General features: G+C 41.5%; 1 protein-coding gene across 2 annotated transcripts in view; it reads right to left on the bottom strand.

Annotated features, from left to right (window-relative positions):
* Positions 1 to 17253, bottom strand: part of spns2 (SPNS lysolipid transporter 2, sphingosine-1-phosphate) — a 68774-nt gene extending 51521 nt beyond the window's left edge. For both annotated transcript variants that reach the window (XM_020612375.1, XM_020612374.1), the window contains exon 1: positions 16845 to 17253. In XM_020612375.1, the coding sequence (XP_020468031.1) occupies positions 16845 to 17076 (232 nt within the window). In that variant the 5' untranslated portion in view covers positions 17077 to 17253. The remainder of the gene's footprint in view (positions 1 to 16844) is intronic.
* Positions 17254 to 17873: the final 620 nt, after the last annotated feature.

Genomic DNA, 17873 nt, shown 5'->3' with positions numbered 1-17873 from the left:
TATGTTTTTTCCCCTTTCCCCTGTTTTCACTATGCATGTCAGAGTGAGAGGGAGCCAGTGGATGGAAGTCATTCATTCTTGCCAGAGTGTGACAGGCAGTGGTGAACTACTCTGCTGATGTGGCCAGATCCTTCCCCTCTTTTCTTGCAAAAGGGGGTAATTCCTTTTCATGTGTCACCCCATCAGTATAAATAGTGTGACATAATAAGTGAGGAGAACGAGCTTCTTTTCTGGATGTTACTGTAACCAGTGAGAGACAGTAGGAGAGCAACAGAGTGCAGAGGAAGGCCACGGGCTGCAGAGCGACTCAGACTACAGCCAGGAGAAAGCTGACCACAAATATGCCTGGCTGCGGCCGGTGGGCTCCTGACCGACTGCTCTCCTCCCTTGCCATGTGGTTGCAATGGGTGGGGGAGCACTTTTTCCATTCCACTTCCTTTCCCTGCCACACAGAAAAAAATCACGCTCACATGCTTGGGGAACAGTGTATAAAACTGGAAGCAAGAGAGGGCTGCACAGTTTGTACCACAGGTAAATTCCCCAATAAAATCAGCAAGAGTTGTGGCATGTGTGAGTGTGACTGTGCAAGAAAGTTCAACTCCTACTTCTCAGTTAGTAGTGAGTCAAACACACAACTTCACCCAAAACCACTTTTTACAGTACACTGTGTGGTAAATAAAATAAAATCTTACACAGTAATTCTACTGTGGAGCGAGAGTTCCTGTTCTTTGCACATGAATTCATCATAGCTCTGCCATTATGTTGCTAGTGTCATTGTTATGTTTTTCCTGCTAAGCATTTTGCAACATCTATAAGACAATTGCTACAAAAATAAAGTTTTAGTAATTTTTTTTTATTATTCACTTATTTATTTCTATTTTTTTACATTTATTCAACAACAAAAAATGCAGTAAAAAAAAAGCTAAACTTGGATTAACTTTTGCTTCAGTGTCATATATAACGCCATTGTGTTATCAGTCCAATACAGGCAAATACATACATTCCTGACAGATTATTCTGTAACAGGACCGGTGTACTTCCACAGTTTACCTTTACCTCATTAGGAATGAAGATAAAATTATTACCATTGTGATAACTTTCCAGAGTTGTAAATTTCTATGTGTGCAGGGTTTTGTCAAATGCTACATTTTCAAAAGGTTCTTCCTGTTAAGCCTGATGGTTTATGAGACAGGGAGGACCCCAATGGCAGGACACAAAACAGCTGGTCCAAACAAGACTTTAATGAGGATTTACAGATTAAAGCAGGAGAGTAGGGAGAGCTGGGTTCAGGGTGTAGGAGCGGGGTGAGAGGCTGGGAACTCAGGAGAGGGAAGAGGCAGGGGACAGAAAAGGTGGAGGCTAAGTGGTGAGTGGAAGACACAGGACTGATGAGGCTCACTCGGCATTGGAGTAAAGCAGGTTAACAGATCAGTCGTGGGACATATACAACCCAGGCGAAGGATGAGCCAAGACCTCTGGAGGGTGAAGGGAGATGAAAACACACAAGAGTCATCCAGGACAACAGGTATGAAACAGAAATAGAATTCTGGTAACAGCACAAAATAGCAACCACTAGAAGGTCAGAGTGTTTAGAAAAAATCAGAGAATGCTGTGCTCTAATTCTCACCGAGACTTGGCTTTCTGACAAAGTCCCAGATTCCGTGATGCAGCTACAGACACACACTACATCAGGGACACCGCACTGCTGCTTCGGGGAAGGTAAAAGGAGGCGGTGTGTGTGTGTTTATCAATAACTCATGGTGTGGAGATGTACAGACTGTTTATAAGCACTGTTCACCAGAAGTGGAGTTTTTATTGCTGAAATTATATTGCTATCTACTATCTAGCCAGAGAGCATAGTGCCGTGTTTCTGGCTGCTGTGTATTTTAGCCCAAGAGCTAATCCCTTGGCGACTCTCGGCAAACTCCACGCCGTCATCAGCGTGCTAGAGACAACGCACCCTGGTGCTGTTTTTATCACGGCAGGCGACTTTGCATCCATCTAGTCACCAAGATACAGACAGACAGATGGTGTTGTATGCCATACTTGTGGGGGCAGGATATATCCTATGTGTGTGCACTGTATTAAGGACAACTGGACTCTGTTCAAGTCACAAAGCAATCTAACAAGAATACATCATTCTTCAGCTAAACACAGTGAATACTCATTTCTCTTCCCTACCACATTCCCTCCTTTTCCTCATTCCTGCACTTCTCTCGTTATGCCATCAAGCCTCACTGAGAAACTGAGATGTTTATTAAACTTTTTAACAAAATCCCCCCAAAAATTCAAGATTCAACATCTTTATTTGCCATTTATGCATAGACAGACAGTCAAGGCATATAGGAATAAATGTGCCATATTTTTTTGTATCACATTTGATACATGGGCATTTTGGGCAATTTTTTTTTGCTCAGAAACTCACGTAGCAAATATGATACAAATGGTTTTATAAGGTTAAAGCTGTAGCCCCCTCAGAGGACTTTTCTGTCAGCGTACAGGACTATGCTGAGTATGTGACCAGATACATTAGTACCTGTATTGACAACAGGAGGTTCCCCAACCAGAAGCCCTGGATAAACAGTCAGGTACGCCACATGCTGTGTGCTCACTCTCATGCATTCAGATCAGGCAATGAGATGGAGTACAAAGCTGCAAAGTACAGACTGAGGAAAGCCATCACAGCGGCCAAGAGGCAGTACAGAGAGAAGCTGAATGGCTTCTATTCTACTGCTGACTCCAGACGGATGTGGCAAGGCCTGCAGCACATCACAGACTACAGGACCACCACCAGCATCATCAGCTCCACAGACAGCCTGCCGGATGACCTCAACACCTTCTACACCTGCTTTGAGACTTCCAGCCACAACACAGAGAAGAAGCACCCAACCCCCCACCTTCCCTCCACTACCTGTCTCACTAGGTCAGGTACGCAAAGGATGTAAGGAAGTACTTACATACTTGATATGCCTTAGAGATGATACTTTACCCTCCACCAGTATGTACCACTATTATACGTCAGGATGAATATATTCAGATGAGAGCCCCTGTCAGTGTGTGAGGATGAATACTCTGTGATATAACCACTATGACATTTGAGGCAGCTTTCACTCTAATCTTCAAAATGTTGATAGCCAAACTGGAGCTGAATCAAATTAAAAGGCCTGTAGTTGTGCCAGCCTTTCCACTTTGATTAATAGGGTTTTTTTCCCACTTCTATTTTTAATTAATCAAAAACTTGAATTCAGCTGAAGGGCCATGATGCATTAGTCCTGCCAGTACATGCTAAATATTAGATGGTAGTGGAATGGATAGAAACATGCTAAATATTAGATGGTAGTGGAAGGAATGCATAGTGAAGCATCAAGGAAGCATACTAAACCTATAGCTCATCAATAATATATTCAGGGAATAGTCTGCTTGTTCATATGGGATAATGCATTAGATGTACTGGAAACAGATGCAATGAAGCGAACCAAAGGTAGTTGCGATGAGATGAGGCTGCCTGAGGAGCTCCATCAGCTGCAGTCATTCACAGCAGTGTCTCTCAGGAATACTGAACAGCAGTTGAACTCGACCTTGAATGTGAACCCGGAGGAGTGTTATTTATGTGGAATTTTGAAAAGGAGCCATGTTAACGAGAGAAAATCAGGCCTCAGAGAGATGCTCAAACAGTATCTGGTTTTCTAGACAAGTGATATGGTCAATGATCCTTTCACAAACCCACAAAAAAGACCCCGAGGTTTACATTCAATTTGGCTGAGTCTGAGAGCATTTAAACACAATCCCACAAAACATCCACAATTCATAACAGATGGCATTATGCTTTGATACAATAAACATGCCTGACATATCTATTTAAGAGCATCATTTAAAAGCAGGATGAAATAAGGAGCTCTCAAGTTTTCAGACGATAACCAAAAGGCCAAAAGCCAGCAGTCTGACAAAACCCTTCACACACTCATACACACTGCAGAGGGTCATTTTAAAATACTTTGGTGTTGCTGCATATGACACAAAGAAGTGAAGATGATGAGGTGGAGATGTTGCTGTAATTTCTTGGTGAGTGCTGTCACATGTGAGGTCCAGGAGAGCTCCTCTGTTGTCTGCACTCCCAGGAACTTGTGCTGCTGTACAGCTGTGCCATTGATGGTCAGCAGTGTGTGGTCAGCTTGTGTCTTCCTCAAGTTTATGATAACCTCCTTCATTTTCCCTATATTTAGAGAGAAGTTGTTTTGTCTTGCACCATGCTGCTGTTAGGTCCACCTCTTATCTAGAAGTTGTTGCTGATAAGGCCCACCACTGGTGAGTGATACAGGTGTGAGCTCAGTGTGGTCTGAGGTGAGGGTGCCAAGCTGAGCTGACTGCAGCCTACCAGCAGCCTCCAGGTGGGCAGGACTGGATGGAGGGCAGGTATTACAGCATTGTCAGTGGAGGGGTAAATAAACTGGAGGGAGTCAAAAGTAAGATGGGGCATCTGGATTAATGTGCTGCAGGCTCATCCCCTCGAAGCACTTGTGCTATGGCACAGTAGTCCATGATAGTGCTTAAATTGTCTTAGGTACCAGGATGATGGTAGTTGACTTGAAGTATGTGGGAATGACTGCATGGGCCATAGAAAGGTTGGAGATGTCTGCAAGGACATTTGTATGTGATGGCATGACTCTATAGTCACGGTGAGGCTTTGTACTTTTATCAGGAGTGATTTAATGATGATGATGATGATGATGATGATGACACTTTATTACAGACTCAAGGTCCAAGTTCAAAAACAAATAAAAGCAATAAAAGAACAGTTTAAAAACGAAACAATAAAAACAGAAAATACATAAAAACGAGAGCACAAGAACACCCATAAAATGAAATTGCACATGTCAGTATGGCAACATGCTCTGAGTGATGTTTATGACATGTCTACAATGTTAACCATCTAAGTAATGTGTCACCATGCTAACATTTGAACACAAACTACCAATAAAAACAGGAATGCAATTATTTTTGGCAGGTATTTTGTCATGAACCAAAGGATAAAGTAAAATTTCAACTTTATGATGGAGAAAAAATACCTACGAAGAACCAAAGATATTAACATTCATCCTGATGTGGGTATGGGTGTCTGTACAGAATTTCATGGCAACAGTTCAGACACTTCAGTGTAGAATAACTGACTGTTAACGCGACTAATCATTGCCAGACCTAGAGTTTGTCCATTAAAATATGAAAAGACACGAGTCAGGTAAGAGTTCACTGACATTACCCTCTGTGTGTGAATGTGTGCACAAGAAACAGCTACAGCCAGCGTCAGCATATGTGAATTTAACGTATCCTGTCAGTAATCCCAGTCTTTTTTCACATAACAGTGTGGAGGATTAAAGTCAATATGTAGTGTGTTTTAATCTCCTGGTGTCTCAGTGGTTTTACAAGGAAGTTGGAAGTTTATGTCCTACGAAGAGGGTACTGATAATTTTCATAAACTGTATGAACAGTCAAGACATGCTTTGCTAGATTAGTGATTAGTGATAGCACAAGTTTTTTTTTAATTATTAAATAAAGTAGCACACTCTAAAATGCTGCTGAAATATTTATTTAAATACCTAATAGTTTATCTGACTACTTCAAAAAGTATTCTCTGCTTAACACCTAGCTCATCTACTTCATCTGATGTCTCCTTGATTCAACCACAGCGTGAGCTGTAATATGTAACATTTAAAGTCCACAGGCTGTTGGACTGACAGTCCTAGACTTCAGTGCATTTGTAAAGAGAGAGCACAAAGTGAGGCCAGGCCATCAGAAAAACAGAAGAAAATCGGTTAAGATTTTATTTTCAGCTCAATTTACCATCAAGCAGCTAAAGCACAGCTATCTTCTCTGGATAATAACAGTGCTTTGGCTCCATAAAATGAAGAATTCAGGGGCAATGTGGGACTAGCGTGCTTCACCTGAGTAATATTTGCAGCATAATTTTTTTAAATTTAAAAAATAAAACTTTTATAGTAAGTTTTGATTTTAAGGGTTCTTTTTAAATATAAATGGGTGAAAAATCAATCATACAAAAATCTGAGTGAAAATGGGTCTATAAATACTAAGGTCGAGGTTGAAATGTATTTGAATTGCTCTGTCACTTAAAAGATAAGGTACTTTTATACTGAAAACAAAGAACCAAACAAACCTGAAACAATGACTCTTCAGTGGCATACGGTATAAGCTCCCATCAGCAGTCAGCCCTCAACTGAAAGTGGCTCAGGTTTCTTGACTCTATGCCCCCCCCCAAGCTCTGCCCTGCAATTTAGCATCCATCTTGTTACAGGGCTGTTTGACTGGATCATGCGGAGTCTAAGTATAACTGATGAAACAAGTAGAGACTCTTTGCCCTATCTGATCTTTATGTCCACAGTGAAAACATCTGCCATAAATGAGTCTGTTTCTACTCCCAGTCATCAATCATGATTCTCCATGGCAGCCAAAAAATACTGCATTTGGGCCAGAGCTCATGGGACATACAGTATGTTTTACTACTATCCACTACAGCTGGCTAAACTACAGTATATGTCTATTGCATTCTATATACGTAAATGTCATTATAAATGTATTAATATCAGTTCTAACCAAAGAGGACCACCTCTCACACAAATAAAAGCATTTTTATTCTGATGGTGTCAAGGTGACCTCAGCAATCCAACCAATGCCACTCTCACTGTGTTCAGTTAAGGGGGAAGCCCCTCATTTTCAAATCAGCTTCATCCCAGTTATGAAGGCAAGGGGGACTGGGGTGTGTGCATATGTGTATGGGGTTGGGGATTTGGGCTTTTTTGACAATGCATTTGAACTCATTTTGCCCGATGAAAAGTAGGTGACCCCATTTCCAAAACAGAACTGTACACCTTTCTGTCAGATTTTTCAGTGGTGAGGTTTGGCTATCAGGTAACTTTGAGCTCTTTTTGTCGTGGGAAAGCCACACAAAGGCATCCTTTTTGTTCCTGTCTGACTTCCTCCACATACCAGAGCCGCTTCATTAAAGAACCACACACATACCTACAGCACACAGCCTCAGGCCTAACACACTTACTTGCCATTAAGAAATACAGACTTGAGCTTTGATCTGTGGTGCTGCCCAGGTAGTTCCAACAAGTTTCAACAACCTGAATTAATGACAACATGGGCTACTGAAGCAGGCTGTAGTCTTTTCTCATAAAACATCACTGCAGCCACACTAACTACAATCAACACAGATTAAGCCAAATTGTATAATACTATATTTTCAATGGCATAAATATATGAGATAAAAATGTAATTTTCGGAAGTGATGTGGTGGCAAGTTGCCTGCAGGGTTACTTATTTAAACACAACCCTGCGTTATGGTGCTGAGGGATCACAAGAACACCGTAATAATCCACCCTCGGCAGAGAGGTGTAACCAGTCATCTGGAGCACAACTCTACTGCAGAAGCAAACATCTAAACTCTGCCTGCATGCCATGGTCTCATGGGTACATTCTCCCTCAGTGCAGGCAAGGAAAAAACACATGCAAGCACTGTCTCACTGTCTACGTTCCTGCTAATTGAGCTGTGCAGTGCAAAATCAGCCTTAATTTGAACGAGAAGCTAAACTGCTTGGAACAGATTATGTGACTATAACCCAACATTAAGTTTAATAGGTATGTATATGCACATATACAGTATGTTGTCATTGTGACAGCATTGATGTCTTAGACAGAGAAAATTAATGGCACATTCTCATAGGAATTCAATTGTCAGTGTGAACGTTTTAAAGCAGAAAGCACATAGAAGATGCTAGTGTGTGTGTGTCCAACTCTGACACATTAACAGAAAGATTCCTGTCTTTGACAGAGGTCAATGAGTAATGAATATCCTGCTGCAGTCTCATCTTTCTCTGATGATATGACACATCCACAAATGAAATTAAAAGAAAGGAGCTGATAAAACATGTGGGGGATTGCACAAACACAGACCTTTTTCATGGTCCAAATGGTGGATATAAATGATTACACCACACCTCTGCCAGCCTCCACAATTTACACTATCACATGTAAATAGGAGAAAAGATCAGATAAGTACAAGTACAGACTTCAGCGGACAGTCAGGACTGCAGTAAAAGTCATTGGTGTGAGCCTGCCCTCCATGGAGGACCTGTACACCACACTGGGTCAAAAGGAGGGTGGAGAGGATCACTGCAGACCCCTCACACCCCAGATACAATCTGTTTGAACTCCTCCCCTCTGGAAGGCGTTACAGGTCACTGTGCACTAAGACAACCAGGCACAGGGACAGTTTCTTCCCCCAGGCTGTCACCCTGATGAACACTTAACCAATGACCATATGATTGGACAATAACCCTCAGTGCAATACCTGTAAATATACCTCGTACAGATTATAGAGACTCGTACAGGTTTCTAGTTCTTAAGTACTCTGTTTTATCCCTACTTATCTCATTTCAACGAACATTCCTTTGTTGTCTGCATTGTTTACTGTCTGTTTATACTGCTTTTTCTGCATTGTTTGCACTGTTTGTTGCTTGTTAATACTGCTTATTTTGATATATTAAAGCTGATTCTGATTCTGATATTTCCTTAAGAATTAAGGCTTTCAAATTTATAGCTGCTTTACATAAGCACTCTAAATATTATTCTAGCAGCTGAGGAGTTCCAGGAGGTGAGAGCTAATATTACACTTATCTACAGCTGGGTCTGCTTTCACAACCGCTGCGAGTAACTTGTGCTGCAAACAGGTCAATATTAAATTCCAATCCCCTCAAGATCAACTTGTTAAAGAAAAATCCAATCTCAGCAAGTCCCAGGGCATTATGGTTTCATCACTTGTAACAAATTTCAAGCTGCTGTTCTGTTGATCAACATTCAGTGTGTGTGTGTGTGTCGCAACAATATGAACTAGACTGCATTTTCCTCTATTCCCATTTCTTCATCACATGTATCAGTGAACTCAAAGTGAACATTTGAATATGACCTTCACAGCACATTACTTTGATACATAGCTTGGTGTTTTTCTCTTTTTTATTACCATCTCTCTTGGTGTGCTGTGTGTGTGTGTGTGTATTGAAATTAGTGGGAACATCACAGAGTGTTTGGGGTGGCTGGAGGAAAGGGAAATGCACAGTGCAGTAAGAGCAGTGAAAAGGTCAGTCGTCTGATTAAAAACCGCCTTCTCAGTGTCATCTGTAACACAATTATTCATTAATGTTGTTGACCTGCATATCTCCATGTGAAATTTTGCTATGACGATAATCATAATAGACAAAATTTAGGAAGTGAGGATTTTTTTTTTCATATCACATTTTTTAAGCTGCAATAAACTGTTATTTTCACATTATTTGAAAGGCCTTCACTTATCCCAAATCTCTATTCCTTCCTTCCTGCAGCCCTGAAGGGACAAATTTCAGCTCTGTCATCAGGTAAACACTCTAATCATCTCAGATAATGAGACAGGAAGGGAGGGGCGTCATTTTAACATGGGGCAAATGGAGGATGGGTTTTAAGATAGGGATGGATGGTAAGTTGAGAGAATCCTGTTCTTCTGTTCATGAGTTATTCTACTGTCATTCCAATATGTTCTAAAAATTCCTGACTGAACTGAACCGAACAGTGTGTTTGTCTCAGGGCTGTAATCCCAAAGCTACCTCTGGAGGTGGACGATGCACCACCAAAGAACCCACCACTGCTCTGTCCTTATGTCCACACACGCTCTTCTGATGACAGAGGGGAGGGCAGTGATTATCAGGCTAACACTCACCTTCACATGGCACAAATCAACAAGGAGCTTGATCAACAATTGCTGTCTTTTACAATTCAACTCGTCAAGCTACAGGAAGTTGAAAGATAAGAATAAGAATAAGACCTGCGATGATAAGAAAAGGCACTGTATGTTGATTTTTGCCTGATATTGGCTCTTGTTAAAAACACGACATGAGGTTTTGTTCTAAATGGATGTGTGGCATTTTTTATAAACAGGAATTACTGTATATACCATCAAGTTAGCTATTAGCACTACCTATTTGCAATGTACCCATGGATGTAAAGAGCTATCACTGTATTATTTTAATGCTTAAAAAAATCTTAAAAATCATATGATTCTTGTTCTGGAGTTGTGCAGTGGGAGCATCGTCTTCTATGATTTGTAAGAAAATGTATGGATATTTATTCACAATAGACGGGATCTGATGATATCCTCATAAACTGTAAATAATGCAGAATCTAATACAGTATATCATGGGCAGTATGTGTGGTCAGATTTGACTGAGTGATGACTTAGAAAAGGAGCACAATGTTAGATGCTAATTGCAGCAATTGGGTGCTAAGGGTTTTAAATGGCTTTCATTGCCTCTATAAACTGCATCACTGCTGCAGGTCACCCCCACACCTCTCCCTCTGCCCCTCCTCTTCAGCTTAGTCTGGAAACCTCTGGTCTGTACCATAGGCAGCACAGAGTAAAAATGTCCTCTCCAGAATGCAACACATGTAATGGCCTCATTACTGTATTGGGTGGTAAATGGTGCAAGGTTGAGGTAATGCCAAATTAACCGCTGTGTGTAGGAGAAGAGTCAAAGAGTCACCCCAAAGTGACCATCAGCAGATCCATGAGACGGTGAATTCATAGCTGCTGAGTCGTAGGGTGAAAGCTGCTGCAAGGGAAGTGTATCTACTCGATGTTAAAATGTGTTGGAGCTGCGCTGGCAGAGGAAGAAGCTCTGTCTAATTCTGCCAGTTACTATTACAGATGTCGGCTAAATTGGATCCTAAAGAACACACAGACTGTTTTCTCACAGCAGTGGGAACGGCACGCTAGGATACAGACATAAAGAGATTACTGGGATATCTGTAGGAAAACAGTCTGGAAAAGTCCACTTGAAAAGAGGTCCAGAAATTGAGCTACACTTTATCATCTGAATAGTAATAATATTTTGCTGTCAACAATGTTTTAGAAAGTGTTGAAATATAGTAAAATGTGCAAAAGCAATTATAGTGTCATGTTAAAAGACATGGATTCATACTGTGTTTGTCTAATTCAAAACTATTCTACATCAAATGGAAAAGGCATGGCAAGCAACAAAGGCAGCAATGCCATAAAGTTCATTTCTAGAGCCCCTTCCATCTTTTTAATGCCTCTTCTGTTGTTCAGGGACCTTTCATTTGAATGCCATAGAACAGGAGAGGGTGAATAGGGAGAAGAGCAAAGAGTGAAACAACCAAGAGCTAAACACCACAACAGCTCGAGCATGGCCTACATGACCTCTCATACAGTTAGTAGTGAAAAGACACTTCCTGAATGTCTAACCTTGACACACATCATATTACTGAGATCTGCTGTGTTGTGTTTCTACCACCAATATAAAGATATACAATATGAGAAAGACACCCTGCATTTGGGTTGTCACTCAACGAGCCCACTTTCTGTTTTTGTATTCCCTTAAAATGTGATTTGTTTCTAAATCTCCATGACAGACACTATCTTCACTTCTCTTCTTTTCTAGCATAGTGGAACTGAAAGTGGTGCGCTTTTTGCACTTTGAGCACTTAGAGCATTTGGGTTTGTGACAAGAAGCAGGAAAATATGTGGAGAACAATTCAAATAAGCACAACAATGAAAATGCTAATGTGAAAGAATGACTCAGCCTTATGTGGACAGTGATAATAAGTAGCAACAATGGAACTAGACAAAGCTAACAAGAATTAATCTGCCTAGCCTGTCAGACTGGATAAATGGCTATATAATTTTGACTGTGAAACAGTGAGCTTCCCTTAAGAGGATTATCACCACATGATCATTCGTGTCTATAAACCGGATACCAAAAGTTCATAGAGTCCCACACTGTCCATCTGCATGTAATCCTGTTTTGGGGGTATTTCAGGAATGATAGCTTGACTTGGACAACTCAGTGTAAGATGCCTGGTAGAAGTGTTAATCTGAAGCTCCCCAACATTTCTGTTCAACACAGATTCAGTCACCCACCCCACAAATTGGTCCTTTACTGGCTGAGAAGGGGGTGACTAGGGTGCACACAGGGGGGTGGCTAGAGCTAATGTAGATCAGGGATTATTTACTTACCAAGCAAATAACTTTAAGTGTTGAGTGTCTGCCTCACATAGCCTCATATTCTCTGAAAAAACGTTTAATCCCCTCTTTATGATAAGATGTCAAGGAACTTGGTCTGCTTGCTGTGGGACTGCAGGGACACCAACACCAAGATTTAAGGTTTCAAAGCCACCTCAAATTAAATTAAAATGCAATGGTCCTCTAAAGCTCCTACAGTATATGCACTAAAATAAAAATGAATATCTGTAGCTATGGGTTAAATAGCTGCTGCCAAAGGTTAGACACAAGTGAGCCATCATACATTAGCTCATCCAGATGCATAGCCCTCCACTCCAATCTTGAAATGCCGGTGCTCCATTCTACTGCATACTGCTATTCTGCAATGCAGTACAATAACTAACTGACTGATCAGTTTCATTAGGACACCCAACAGTGTCCCAGATGCTCCTCATTTCTGTCTCCTCTACATCACACAGCCATAAAAACAAGCTTCTGGAGGAGCACTCTGTGTTAGGTCTTACCTACTGTCTGAATAGCTGAGCCTTGAATCACTACACAGAGCGCATCGCTGACTGCTGCCATTCACACCCTCCTGAAATTTAATAGTGGTCTCCTCTGTGCCTGGTCACACTTGGATTTGGCCTATAAGTGTGTCTGACAAAAACCAGTTCATTGTCGGTTTGCTAACCCCACAACAAAGAAATATGGAAAATGCAGCAATTTGAACTGCTTGCTTGTGATGGTCCGGAAAATGCAGCAATTTGAACTGCTTGCAACCCTGTGATGGTCTCTGCTTGAACACACAGTACACAGTGAAACTGGTATTGAAAGTTGATTCTAAAAGGGATGGAAAGAGCAGTTTAAGGGATGGAAATGTTGAAAAGTTCAGGTATTCATTTGCATGCAGTACAGCAACATTTATTCTTAGTGTGAAAAGTAACTCACTGTCATAAATCTGCAATAATGTATGTTTAATTACATTTTGTTTACTTTTTGCTTTGTGTTTCAGATGAACCAATATTGCATTTGTTTTTCACTCTTTCTAAATTTTAAAATGGGCCTTCCATTATGCAGCAACTTAAGTCTCACTGTAGGTCTTCGGTTCGTCTTACCATTGCTAACTCTGAGAGACGAGACAGTCCAAGTAACTTCAAACAGTGCTGATTTATTCAAAGGATCACAGGTAAAATTAACATTACACGCTCAGGTATCTTGCACCTCCAAACTGCTCGCAGGCAGATGTAAGATGAAAGACCCTGAACCCACCAGGCCTATACATTATATCCCTTCGGTTGGGCTAGCCCCATACTACACAGAAACGTCAACCGAGACGTCTCTGTTACCAGCTTTGCAGCTGGTCATAGCAGTAGTCAAAACATGAAGCAAATCAATGTGTGTGTGTCTGTTGGTTAAGTGGTGTGTAGCTAAAAACATTCTCACAGACTTCTAGTAACATGTCGTGACTTAAACATAAGAACATATTATGGCTAAGGCTACAGTTATACACGTCATAATAATAATATTAAACACCCTGTCTGCTGACAGTCATCAACTCTTCTCTCTAGTATCCTTGACCAGATGTACCCTGTAGAAACTCATAAGCATGACTAAGCATTTAACAGTCTAACTAGACATCCTATCTCCACTAAACATTTCTAATACATAAAGTATCTATCCAGTTTCTATCTGACTAAAAAGACCTAACACTCACGTAATTACTTTGTTTGAAGCTCTTCCTCCTCACAAAGTGGCAATATTATATACGTATTTGTAATAAAAACAAATTGGCAGTAAATCTGTTAAACTCTAAACAAAACAACTTCCTTTAAGAAAAAAAAGGCAATGACTTTTCCCCTATTTTGTGGTTCTTACATCATCTTCGGCAAGTGATGGTAATCAAAAACTGTAGTTTGCACATGCCGTTGTTTTGTGTGTGGCTTCACCTGTCGCACAAGAGATTAACAGAAAGTCTTTGACACTGCTGCTGTGCACTGCTGGGTGCAATTTTCCCATCATTGTTGTGAAGCAGAATAGCCCCGGTGTCTGGAATGGTCACCCTCTGTCTCCGTGACAATGCTTTAGTGATCCACACACATTACAGTAATGGTTCTTGGTACAAAGATCTTTTGACATCGGGGAAAAGGCATCACTCTGGCTCAACGCTGCCTGCGTTCTGCATCCACTTCCCTCCGACCGCCTGCCACCGCAGTAGCCACCCCCTCCCTTCACAACTCCCCTCTCTCATTCAGCCCCTCTTGAAATGGTAGGTAGTCTTTTCCAATGTGTGTGTGTGCTGTCTGTGGATGTGCACTCATCCTTGTGTAATTGACATTGAGACGTGTCTGAGTACCTGCTACTTAAGGGTTTTGAATGAGAAACAGAAAGTAGCAGAAGTGGAAAGCAGAGAGAACAGCAGCAAGAAGAGACAATGATCTCAAGGTAGGATTAAGCCCATGCTATGTAATCAAACAGCATTGTATTTATGTTATATTGATATATAATCCATCTACATTATACCCCCCACCTCCAAACACACATACATATGCACTTAGAGCAAACTCTCTGTGCTCCCAATACAGATATGCTGCTTCCACCATCTAATTACTGCAATACAGAGGGAGAGGAGAGAAAGGCTCAACCAGAGATAGAAGGAGCTGGAAGCAGGAGGCTGATCAGTTCATACTGTATGTGTTAAGTGTGCTGCATGGTTGCTGGTCCTTCTGTGTGACAGTCTGGCACTTACTGCCCATGCATAATGCAAGACAGTCCAGCAGTGTTCAGGTGGCAAGATGGGGAAAGGACCCCCTCTGCACTACAAGCACAGAGTCCCCATGAGCGTTAGCCCAGGCTGCTGGAACACCCACCCCCTTCCTCCTCCTCCCTATTTCCTCTTTCTCCTCATCTCTTTCAGTCACTTGACATGGCACAGCAAACACAGCTGGGAGGTCCAAAGCTTTGTAGAGAATTTTCTCCTTCGCTGTTCATTTGATATTGTAAAGCGCAGAGGCAGTATAGAGGGAAGACCATGATGGAGAGAACAGAGGAGAATGGTGTTGTTTTGAGCCCCTTAATGAGGAGTTTCCTCAGATCAAAACAGGAGGAGGTGTAGGGAGACAGAAGTACAAATCGCTACTGTAGAGGGACAGTGACTCATCCACGAGACCGTGCCTTTTCAAACAATATGCTGTGACTGAGTGGTACTTGAAGCTATATATATATAATGCATATATCCCACTGTACATCAACACATTCTTGGCGAGGCAGCTAAGGACTTCCTGCTGTAATGATCAGTGAAAAGCCAGAGGCTTTGTGGCATGACAAACTGGACCTGGAGCCTTCAGGAAGACAAGCCATAGGCATGCGGCTACTTAAGCATACACATTGTTCTGAGTGAACAAGCCACTCCTTTCTGTCAGGAACTACACAGTGGAAATTAAGCCATTAGACCTCCAGTTTATCAATTTTTGAACTATGTAAACCAAATAATAAAAAATGTAGCAAATAATAGGTGAATAAATAATAAGATACAATAACAAGTAAGATTTTGAAGTAGCCATCTGTTGAGTAATGGTGATATCAGTATCAACACAGACTTGCAATCTGAAAGTGTGTTTTACAGAAGCTCCTGCTCTCGCCATGAGCACCCTTCCCTCCGTTCTCCTTGGTGCTGCAGTATTTTTTAACACATTCAGTGCCACAGTCCAATGGCCAAGCCTTGATGAGTAGCCCAAACACAAAATAAAAGTGACTAACTAAACAAAATAAAAACTAGGATATGGATAAAATGCCAACCAGATCTAATTGAACAATCTTTTATTTGTGCAGAGGGCTAATGATTTTAAGAACTGGTTACACAGTTCTTACTCTCCAAGGAATCTATAATAATCAACTAAACTGAATCAAAATCTGCTAAAGGACCTTCTATGAGACTACAAACATTCTGCCTGAGAATAGCTACATAAACAGACCTCTCAAAGCTACCATTTATCTATAATCACAGTATATTCTTGCCACAGTCAATTCATTAATTTATAAAATCTATAACTAGGCTGAATAAGGCACTTTTCACATTTTAAGGCTACAGGTCCATCTGCGCACTGTAGTCATTCTTAAGAAACCACACTCTGGGTCTCTACAGTGAGCAAATGCGAGGACTTGAGGAGGATTAACACCACATGGCCTCGTCACAGCATCACTCAGCGAGCTGCTGCACAAAATACAGGCTATTAGATGTTGGACTACATTGCGCCCAGAAACGACGAAGAACTGACTGATTTTTCCCAGGGATACACACACACACACACACACACACACACACACAGTCTCTCTTTCTCTCTCTTTCTTTCAATTCGCTGGGTCTGATCTGACAGACGAGCTCACAGCGACATTTTACATCATGTACTCAGGTTAGTGGATGGAGAACTGATCGCCCTAATTGATCGACCTGCAATTATCTGTCAGCTCCGAGTAAAAATCATTACTGTCAAACATTTTCATGGGTGATACTGAAGACACATAGGTTATTTGCTTGATGTAATCACAGCAGACAGAGGATACAACCATGAAAACACCGTTTTCTCAGATTGTCCATTGCGCTTGGGCAAGCCCATTGTTCCGCCCGTCTCAGCTGAGGTGAGCAGACTGAAACAGCTCACAGGCAGTTATAGCAGGTACAGTTACTCCAGCAAATAAAGAAAGGCGCACACGCTTCTTTTCTGTAGTCCCTCAAATAAATAAAATCATTGTAGAATAACAGAAAGAGAGATGTCAGGTGTCTTACCGGCTACAGTGGATCTATCCATGTAATTGAGGACGTTCCCAAAGGTGAGGATCCCGGCGGCAGCGGCCGGTGAACGGCATCTAAGCAGAGCAGCGCGGAATTTCTGCCCCGGTTTACACGGGTGGAGGTCCGGGCTGGATTTCAGTCCGGGGCTCATGCTTCCCGACAGCGTGCGCACCTCATCCGAACTGCTGCAGCCTTCAATCTCGCATCCATCGCTCTCCACGCACATTTTCTGACACGAATGGTCCAGCGCAGAAAAAGACAGGGAAAATGTAAGAACCAAACTCAGCGACGTTGTGTGATTTCAACTAAAATTAGTTGCAGTTAAATTGTCCTAAGTGTTGAAGCGCAGGAGCTGCTCTTCTCGGGATCATATTTTTCTAGGCTAGCAGTGCGATGACGGACGGACTAGTGTTTTTTTTTAAGTACCAAGCGTTACTGTGTAGCCAGGGGGTGTGAAACTCCTCCCCTGAAGCCTGTAGTAGCCAATGATGGAGCCGCACCTGATACTGTGCTGCAGATGCCGGGAGCTGCAACCGGCAAGCGGAGTATGCTGCGGTCGGAAAACCCTCTGTTATTGTTAAGGAAGATGACAGCTAATTTGTGGGTGTGACTTCATTTATTTTTTGTCATCTCAATTTCTTATATAATATAATTTATAATACAGCTGACTGAGAAAGTATTACTGTTGTTACTAGTCAACAACAGAAGTAGGTCACTAAAGTGTGTTGCACATCCACATTTAGGATCAGAGGAAGCTGCTGAAGCGCCTCTGGTGTGCTCATATTTTTAGTAGAGGGCCCCAGGTAGATCTCTGGATTTATTTATAATATAGGGAGTATTTATTTATTTATTTATCGTATAGTAATATGTTTTTTTTTCTTCAGAAATTTGAAAAATCAAACTTTTCATTGATTTAGGTCACCACATTACGGAAGAGTATTAGGGCCAAAAATTTTATGCAGTGGCCCTAATACTCTTCCGTACCACATGATCGCGACTTTTTAAAAAACTGTTTCTCCTCCA

The sequence above is a fragment of the Monopterus albus genome, unplaced genomic scaffold, assembly GCF_001952655.1.
Source record: "Monopterus albus unplaced genomic scaffold, M_albus_1.0 scaffold124.1, whole genome shotgun sequence".
NCBI lineage: Eukaryota > Metazoa > Chordata > Actinopteri > Synbranchiformes > Synbranchidae > Monopterus > Monopterus albus.
Note: the sequence above shows the minus strand (reverse complement) of the source record. Positions and strands in the feature narration are given on the sequence as shown.